General features: G+C 33.9%; 1 protein-coding gene across 2 annotated transcripts; it reads right to left on the bottom strand.

Moving 5' to 3' along the window:
- Positions 1-331: 331 nt before the first annotated feature.
- On the bottom strand, positions 332-9639 carry psma6a (proteasome 20S subunit alpha 6a). Of its 2 annotated transcripts, none has more exons than XM_048190862.1 (7): positions 9615-9639; positions 4996-5090; positions 4174-4255; positions 3889-4044; positions 1698-1876; positions 1504-1598; positions 332-541 (listed from the first exon to the last, which is right to left on the bottom strand). In XM_048190862.1, the coding sequence occupies exons 1-7, from the start codon at positions 9619-9621 to the stop codon at positions 484-486; spliced, it is 672 nt and encodes a 223-aa protein (XP_048046819.1). In that variant the 5' UTR covers positions 9622-9639; the 3' UTR covers positions 332-483. The 2 variants fall into 2 exon arrangements, with proteins under 2 accessions (XP_048046819.1, XP_048046818.1); XM_048190861.1 differs by lacking the exon at positions 9615-9639 and adding an exon at positions 5701-5878.
- Between the last annotated feature and the right edge of the window lie 146 nt (positions 9640-9785).

Here is a 9785-nt window from a genome sequence, read left to right as displayed (position 1 = left end):
AGATGGCACACAGGCTTTTGCATCTGAAGTCTTCATACATTTTATATATATATATATATATATATATATATATATATATATATATATATATATATATATATATATATATATATATATATATATATATATATATTTTAATATGCAATTTTTTTTATCTTAAACTCAATTTTAATCCTTAATTATGTGTGTGTATATATATATATATATATATATATATATATATATATATATATATATATATATATATATAATACACACACACACAGATTAAATTAGAAAAATACCAGAGTAACATTTTCACTAGACTTGAATCCTACTGAAGAGATAAAAATAAGTTTTCCAAAAAATTATTTTTATTGTATTGTTGCAAGAAAAAAGCTACATAAACAGCAAAAAAACATCAGTTGACCTGAATATTGATGACATGATTGTAATTCTCAGACTTTTTGTTTTATCACAGGGTAAGGACTCGTGCAGATATTCTCAATCCCGTTCAGTGAGAGCCATGAGGTGGGTGTCAATCTCGGACTCTGACAAAATTCTGAAATATATAGAAATATACATTACTACAAAATGAATTTTCACAACTTTAATAAGTGTATTCAATCATTTTTACACAACATAACAAAAAGTTTCAATGACCTAGTGGTTTGAAATAAATAGACTACTGTTCAAAAATTTTGGGTCGGTATGATTTGTTTTTGAAGTTGCTTTTCAAGGCTGCAGTTAATTTGATCAAAAATAGTGAAATATTAAAAAAATTAAAATTCCTTTAAAATGTAATTTATTTCTGTGATGCAAAGCTGTATTTACTCCAGTCTTCAGTGTCACATGATCCTTAAGAAATCATTCTAATATGCTGATTTGTCCTAATTATATATCCTAATTATTGTTAACATGTAATCATTAATATGCTAACAGTGATTGTAAATTAAATTGCCTAAATTATTACATTGTTAGCTAACTACATGATTATATATGTACATTGGACAGTCATCTCCGATAACAGATTACTCTAAATTGTAATGTTGACATGCATTCTCTGTAAAACTGCTTTGAAATGATATATATTGTGAAAATACTAATATATATATATATATATATATATATATATATATAAATGTGAACTGAACTGAATTTGCTGCTCAAAAATGTCATGTGCAGCTTAAAATTTTTGCAGAAGCCGTGAAGCAGTTTTTCAGGATTCTTTGAGGAACAACATTTATTTGAAATGTGTATTTAATTACATTATAAATGATTTATCTGTCACTTTTGATTAATTTAATGCATACTTGAATAAAAGTTTAAATTTTTGGTACTGTAAGTAGATAGTCTGAAAATACCAGCTTAGTACTAGTAACCGGTAGTACCTTGTGGGGATTTTTCACCATTTATAGAATATGGTTTGGTGGTTGACGTACAGGACAAGTGTAAATATGTAAATTCTATGTAATGATATGTAAATATGTTACATCCTGTTTCGCTTGCAATGTACAAACCCACCTGAACTTGGGCTCCTCTGTGGTAACAACCCCGATCTCCAGCTCTGAAGGCTTGAAGTCGATGGACAGAACAGTAGACAAGCAACTTATTGCAGTCTGTAAGGATGAAGAGTGCATAAAAGAACTCAAAATAAGAGGGCACAGCATAATAAAGGGTATTGATTCCATCGGTGATGCAGAAGAATGAACTTTTACCTCTACTGTTTGGTCAAAGGTCCAATCCAATTTCTTCTTCACCTTTTTCTCCAGGAAGCTTGTGGCCTCTGTTTGCTTCACGCCCGCAGCAGTGGCCTTGAAGCCGCAGTAGTAGCCTGCAGGATCACATTTATAGACCTGCGGCCCCAGCTCCTCATCCACGCCAACCACAATCATACCTGACAGGTCCGAACAATACACAATATAAACAAATTTAGTTATATAGCAATAACATTCCGTAATATGGAATTCTGGTACGTCCTTGAATGCCCTACTACTTTACTCTTCTTACTAGACATGCTGTATGTATACTTTTCTACTACATTTGCCAAAATATGCACAATACAACCAGAGAACACTATATTTAATACTGCATGACACAATGCAATGCGTTAGACTTGATAATAGATATTATCTACTTCTAGGCTCAAGACACATCTACACGATCAATGCTGAAAACGGTTATGCTGCTTAATATTTTTTTGTTGAAACTGTAATAATTTTTTAATCTGGATTTTTTTGATGAATAGAAAGTTCAAAAGAACAGAATTTACATGAAAGACATTTGTGTAACATTATAAATAAATATTTTTAAATAATAAAATAATTTCTTTATTTAAAAAAAATCTTATTTGACTGCAAATTTTTTGAACACTTGTGTATGTAGATAGTTATGAAAGTGCCAGCCTAGTTCTGGTGACTGATAGTACCTAGTGGGGATTTTTCACCGTTTATATATTATGATTTGGTGGTGGACATGCGGGACATATGTAAATGCTACGTAGTGATATGAAAATGTTATATCACACAATGCAATGTGTTAGACTTGTTATTAGATATTACCTAATTCTAGGCTCATGTCTTCATTTGACTACTAAAATTTAGGGCATTTTACCCACACATACTGGATTTAATAATAGCAAATATATAGATTTTTCAGATAACTGCACACCTCTTTGCCGATGCTGAACAGTGAAGTCATGCGATAACGTTTTAACATTTTAACAATATTTATTGTTGTATACTACACACTACTGCATAATGTAGTATGCGATATGTAGATATTCTAGACACTAATTTTGTCAATGCTAATAAAAGCCACTATTGCTTAATGTAGAGCTGCCTTTGAAATTTTGAACTTTGCAAAGTTGATGGTTATTAAAATGAACTGACTCAACGCTGAACTAAATTGAGCTCAATAATGACAACTTTTTTAAATCAAAAATGAATGTGTTATAACTCATGATGTTTGCAACATCAACACGGTCATTCAGTCAGCATTGAACAGACTTGAGCTGAATATTGAAAATATGTGTCTTCTGTAGAGCTGCTTAATAACTGAATTGGATTTATTTAATCATTTATAAACTTTGCAACCTTGACACCATTATTGAACTAAATTGAGCTGAATAATGCTTTATAGCTGAAATGGAAGTATTTTATAATTTATGCATTTTGCCACACTGTTAGTTTACAGTTTATTTCTGTGAAGCTGCTTTTAAAGTGCCCCTATTATGCTTTTTACCTTTCATGTAGTATGTAATACAGCTGTTTGTGAATGTAAAAGGTCTGGAAAGTTTTAAAGAACAAAGTGCACGATAAATAAAGTTATTGTCTCCTAAAAGGAAGAATAGTCTGCCCGCGAACAACGTCTACTTAGACCTGCTTTCAAACACTGTAGTTGTAGCCGAGGCCTGGAGAGTTTGGTTCATGTTGTCGACATGTTGGTGCTGTTTTTTTGAAGTGTTGCGAAAGCAAATCTACTTTGCATGCACTTCCAAAGAATGAGGACTCGCGCTCGAATTGATATGGTAAAACCAACGCCATCGTTACTGTTCATATCACTGTGTATACAAACGCTGAGGAAGCCTCCAGGTGTGAAATTCAGATATGGTAATGTGCGTTTCCATGTAGGCTCTCAGAAAGGAGCGGTTTAGAGAGACCAGATCCTTTATCAAACTGTGTCAGACAATGTGAGAAAAGAGGTGATGCTTCAGTGTGTATTATGAGAACATTAAAGTGTTTTATGATCTTGTATACAAGTCAACCTATTGTAAGAGACCTCCAAAACAAAATAGGAACCTTTAAAATAGCATAATAAAGGGCACTTTAAACAATCTGTATTGTATGAAGCGCTATACAAATGAATATGACTTCGGAACAGCTTCCTCAATCTGACCCTAATACTTACAGCAGCCCAGTGGCCTCATCTCAGCGTTCTGCGTGTACACCTGTGAGATGTCTGCAATGCGCTTGCACAGCATGTCTACTGGGATCTCATAGCCGTATTTATACTTCCAGTTAGCAGCTTCATATCGCGCTCTCTGCACCTGCGACCTGCTGTCAGCTTCAGAGAGAAACAGAATACATCACATGTGGTGTAAATTAATACACACTTTCACATTTCACCATACAAAAGGAGATTTTCCAAACTTAACATGAGTTGGACAATTGCTGTGTGCGGAGATAAGTTTACCTGTCATGCCAGACATCACACAGCCAATGTTTTCTGTTATTCTGAATAAATGAGTGACAGTGGACTCATCGAGAAGCTTATCCTGGTAATTAAAGGAGAAAAGACAACTTAGAGCATACATTAGTATTGCCAAAGTCCCTTTAAGACAAGTCATTTCACTCGGCGGCCATCTTTGAAACGCCTCTCGGGCATCCTGGGCATCATGCAATCTCTTTGAATGGGGAAACATCAAATTCTCCAAAACTGTTCGCCAACCTTACGATTAAATTTCATATTTGAAATCACCAATGAAATCTAACAACAACCGGCTCATAAATTTTGTTTCTAAACGCTCGAATCATGACAAAAAAAACTATTTTTCAGGCTGGATCAAGCTAATGCGCATGCGCAGACCTAAATCCCCGTCTCTTCGGAGGCGCGCGTCTGACTGTTTCTATAGAAACCGGTGATTGTAACGGCCGCTGAAGTGACGCGTGACTTTACCAGTCGGCGATTGGCTCTTATTTAGAAGGCGGGACTTATTCCGCCATATTGCGCGTTACACTTTCTCCCATTCAAAACAATACGAGTGACACGCCTTGTGTTATTCTATAGTCTTTGGTATTGCTCACACAACTGCCATTGAGTCACTGAAACATTTCTTGCATAGTTAACATGTTACATGGAGATATAAACACACTTATATATATATATATATATATATATATATATATATATATATATATATATATATATATAATAAAATTCAAGTTCAATTAAATACAAATTCAGTCTTATATTTGGCAATTTGGTTGACACACAGTAGAAACAGACTTAACTTACTGGAACTTTCTTTTGAGTTATAACAACCGCACAGTCTTTCCCTCGAACAGCTAGCGATGTAAGACCTCCCTGATTAATGGCCTTGAATGCATATTCTGTGGAAAATAAAATTAACATTTTAACAATGATCATTAATTGTTCCCAAAATGCAAAAAAATTTTACTAAATTTTAACAACCAAATGTTTTATTATTAGTCTATCAAGAGAATATGTAGCCATACAAGAACCAAGAACATGGAAAAAAAATATTTTATTTCTAAATATATAGTTGTATGTACAATACACAATATATAGGGGCAAATAATTCAGAACAAATAGTGATATTGTTTTTCAATGAGCTGCTCAAGTGAAACAGTTTGACATGATGTGAATATTAAAGAAATATCTGCATACATAGTACACATAATTGTTAACATTAAGGAACCTAAAGTACATTTATCCATATTGATAAAAACAATGAGTTCAGATGATTCAGTCATGTAAGTGAATGAAAGCTAAAACGAGAACTGATAAATGTGTCAAAAAGCGAATTAATTTTAACAACATATTCCACCCATATTTTTTGCATCCGTTTTAAACGAATTAATGTTTAATGCTGCCATAAACACAATAGTATGAGCACAGGAAAGTGCAGAATGAACCTGGTGCAAAATGACTGGGCATTTATTCTTTCGGTTTAATAAAGGCACTTTCATCGATACGCACCGACTTGATAGAGTCTCCCCTCAGGAGAAAAGATGGTGATGTGTCGATCAAACCCCGCGCTCGAGCCTCGGGACATAATGCGAGAGATTTACTGTTTAATATTGAAGTTTGTAAACAGATCTAAACACACAGCTCTGTTGTACACCGGAAATGATACCACCGGCTCCAGCATTCATATCCGGGTGAGATGTCGTGACGCGCCGCGTTGGCCCTTGATGTTTACAAGGACATTTTAATTTAGAGCCATAGTTTATATTTGTATAGTACGAATCTTCTGCAAATAGTGCAATATATAGCAGTTCATTACATTGTGATTTAGTACAATTGTTATTATTATTAGGACCACCCATCCTTACCATGGTTAGATCAATATAACTTTTTTTTTTAAAAAGAAGCCACACATTTAGAAACTATAGAAAACTATTTTTGTTATAAAAAAATATTCATACAAGATTATGTTGGCTATCAGTTATTTAATATTTCTCTAGTTAGTGTTACTTTAGGACAACCAGGGTCAGAAATAAATGGGGTTTTAAGAAATTGTAAAATCGATTTACGCATTTTAATGCAAACATTTGATTTAATTAGATAATAAATTCTCAATCTAATTAATCACATTTAGAATTATGTTAATGAACTGATTAATTTAAGTATTTGATACAGTATGTTACTTAAATAAAACTTAATAATAATAATAATTACTACTACTACTACTAATAATAATAATTCCCAAATCCAAACATTGCCCCATAATGGAAAAGTTAATTTCTGTCATGATGAGTAAATTTTGAACATATGGGAATGTAATCATAATTATTTTTATAGATTTATTTTTGCCGTTTTTGCATTCATTGAGATAGATAGGACAGCGTAGAAAACTGACAGACGGACCAGTTATCCAATTATTATGAAAAACAAGTATTTGTGCTCTGAACTTTGGTCCAAGGAGATTTTGCATTTTGCATTTGCAACACTGCAGATTTGCACCAACTAGCAAAAAATCGTCAAGGCAGGAAGACATTTGAGTGTTTTAAGGATTGTTGATGTGGGAAGAGAAACAGGGTTATTTTTGAGTGCTGGATACAAACAGTAACATAGAAAAATACATAGATTTTGACATTTACACAACTAGGATAAGTAAAGAGCAAAAAAGAGCATGCTTTATTACTATTTGTTTTTAATTTGCCACCACCTGATTGTGATGAACACCCTTGTCCTGAGAACACAGTACACATTTTCAGTTAAAATCTGTATTTATAATGTTGAACCTTGCTTAAAGGATTAGTTCACTTTCAAATTAAAATTTCCTGATAATTTACTCACCCCCATGTCATCCAAGATGTCCATGTCCTTCTCTCTTCAGTTGAAAAGAAATTAAGGTTTTTGATGAAAACATTCCAGGAAGTGTATTGCTGCCCTCCACAGGTCAAAGTTTGAACTAATTGTTATATACTTGCACTAGCATATTGTATATGACAATTTAGTTCAAACTTTGACCTGAGGAGGGCAATAATACACTTAGCAGTGTCTACACTGCTGGAATTCAAATAGAGAAGAAGAAGAGAGCTAGTTCAAGATGAGCATTTATGGTTAAAATCTCTAGATAAGACCCTTATTCCTCGTCTGGTATCATTTAAAGCCCTTTGAAGCTGCACTGAAACTGTAATTTTGACCTTCAACCGTTTGGAGGCCATTGAAGTCCACTATAAGGAGAAAAATCCTGGAATGTTTTCATCAAAAAACCTTAATTTCTTTTTGACTGAAGAAAGAAGGACATGGACATCTTGGATGACATGGGGGTGAGTAAATTATCAGAAAATTTAATTTGAAAGTGAACTAATCCTTTAGTGTATGCAATTAACTAGAAACCTACATGGAAAACCTAACCTAGCTAGTGAAAATAAGCATCTATGTCAAATTTTGGAGAGAAAACTTTATTCATTGTGACATCAAATAAACGTTGCCTGTAGGTTCTTTTAAGCTTCCGACACGCTCTACATTCCTTCTGTGCAAAAGCTTCCAGCTCACTGATATTCTTTGTTTCGTGCTGCCACTGCTTTCTACGAATCTCACCAAAGATTTTCAAGGGCTGAGCAGACTGAGCAAACTACTCAAGAACATTCCAGGACCGATCCCTGAACCAAGCTTTGGTAGATTTGGATGCATACTTGCGATCATTATCCTGCTGGAAGTCCAGTGAAGCTTCAGTTTAATCAGTGAAGGGATCAAAATCTTTGCCAAAATGGCCTGATACTTGATGCCAATCAAATGGTCAATATTTTCACTTTCTGCAGCAGCAAAGCACCCCATAACAAGACTGACCCACCTTCATGTTTAACTCTGGAAATGGTGTTCTTCGGGTCATAAGCCATGCCTTTTTTGTGCCAGACATACTGCTGAACAATGGTGTCCAAAAAGTTCCCCTTTGGTCTTATCATTCCATAAAACATTCTTCCAGAAATCCACAGGCCTATGCACAATCCTTTAGTATATTCAAGCCAGCCTTTTATGTTCTCTTGGTCGAGTGGTGCTTGTCGAAGTGGGCATGAAGTCAATGTGTGTTTAGTTTTCTACTTATAGACTGCACTGATTTATTTTCTTCTGTTCATTAGATCATCTAGCAGGTCTTTGGCAGTAAATTAATGTTTTTTTTTTTTTTTTTTTTTCAAAGATGCCTTGATCAAACATTGTGTGCTTTTTCTTACAAGCCCTGGAAGGTTTGTTATGGTACCATATGTTTTAAACTTACAAACAATGCTGACAACTGTGTCTCTAGGAACTTTTACCCCCCGTTTCATGAAGCCTAGTCCCAGACTAAAATGCATGTTTGAGCTGTTTTAACTTAAAGCAACGTGCACTGACACACTGTAAAAAGTAATATGCTCTATCTACTCTGTAAAATTTTGCCAACAGATTATGAGCAATATTATTAATTAAATTCAACAAATAGAACTGAGTTAGAAATGTCAACCATTTAAAACAAGTAAAATGTAAGTAAAATTTAAACAAAAATATCTGAATAACAGACAGATGTCAAAGATGAATTAAGAACTCTTTATTTTTTATTCCCAACATTGAAGACACCTGACGATAACAAGCAGAATCACTGAATCACAAGAATTAACAGAGGTTTAGATTTTATTGAAAATGTCTGGTCATCATTATGGTAATCAGTGTTTCATTTAGTTGGTCAGTTTGACTCTTTGCTTTTTATGTCAGTTTGTGGTTTTTGTAATGTTGTTTGCTAATTTTACACATTTTAAATGGTTGACTTTAAGGAATTAATTTGATTAATTATAACTCAATTCTTATATGTTGAATTTAATAATATTGCGTGTAATCTGTTGCCACAAATAGATAGAGCATATCTTAAAATATGTGCACACCTTTCTCTAGGGTACGTTTATAAAGGCTACTTAAATGTCCTAATTGAACTAAGGCCTAATCCTGGCTTAATCGAAGCCTTGTCTGTGAAACCAGGTTAGTGTCTAGGAGCCATAGCCTTCTTCTCTTAGCTTTTGTGAGAGCTCTTTTGTCTTGGCCATATCTGCTACTCAAATTTATACATGCGTCAGAACTGAGTTTCCAAATGCTTAATTGTGTTTTAAAGGGTTATTTCACCCAAAAATGAAAATTTTGTCATTAATTAATCACCCTCATTTCATTCCACACCCGTAAGACCTTCACCTTCAGAACACAAATTAAGATATTTTTGACAAAAATCTGAGAGGTATATGACTCCTCCATAGGCAGCAATACAATCAACACTTTCAAGGTCCAGAAAGGTACTAAAGACATCGTTAAAACAGTCGACGTGACTGCAGTGGTTCAACCTTAATTTTATGAAGTGACGAGAATACTTTTTGTGCACAAAAACAAAAATAACGATTTTATTCAATAATCTCTTCTCTTCCCTGTCATTATCTTTACTCAGGTGACGCTTCCGTGTTTACATCCGAATGGCAGTTCAGTATTGGTCAAAGCAGCACGACACGAGTCTGCCAATAATGAGTCGGCGTTCTGATGTAAAACCTGTAAGCACTGGACGTAAACAAAGAGAATGACAAAGAATAGAAATTGTTGAA

Source organism: Megalobrama amblycephala, linkage group LG5, assembly GCF_018812025.1.
Source record: "Megalobrama amblycephala isolate DHTTF-2021 linkage group LG5, ASM1881202v1, whole genome shotgun sequence".
Taxonomy (NCBI): domain Eukaryota; kingdom Metazoa; phylum Chordata; class Actinopteri; order Cypriniformes; family Xenocyprididae; genus Megalobrama; species Megalobrama amblycephala.
This window is presented reverse-complemented; position numbering and strand designations above follow the sequence as displayed.

Excerpts from the sequence above, each read along its gene's own strand:
- psma6a (XM_048190861.1), bottom strand. The coding sequence starts at position 5,776 with ATGTCCCGAGGCTCGAGCGCGGGGTTTGATCGACACATCACCATCTTT. Across the intron at positions 4,045-4,173 it reads TGTGATGTCTGGCATGACAG|CTGACAGCAGGTCGCAGGTG; the intron begins GTAAACTTATCT and ends TTCTCTCTGAAG. Across the intron at positions 1,599-1,697 it reads CCTTTGACCAAACAGTAGAG|ACTGCAATAAGTTGCTTGTC; the intron begins GTAAAAGTTCAT and ends TCATCCTTACAG.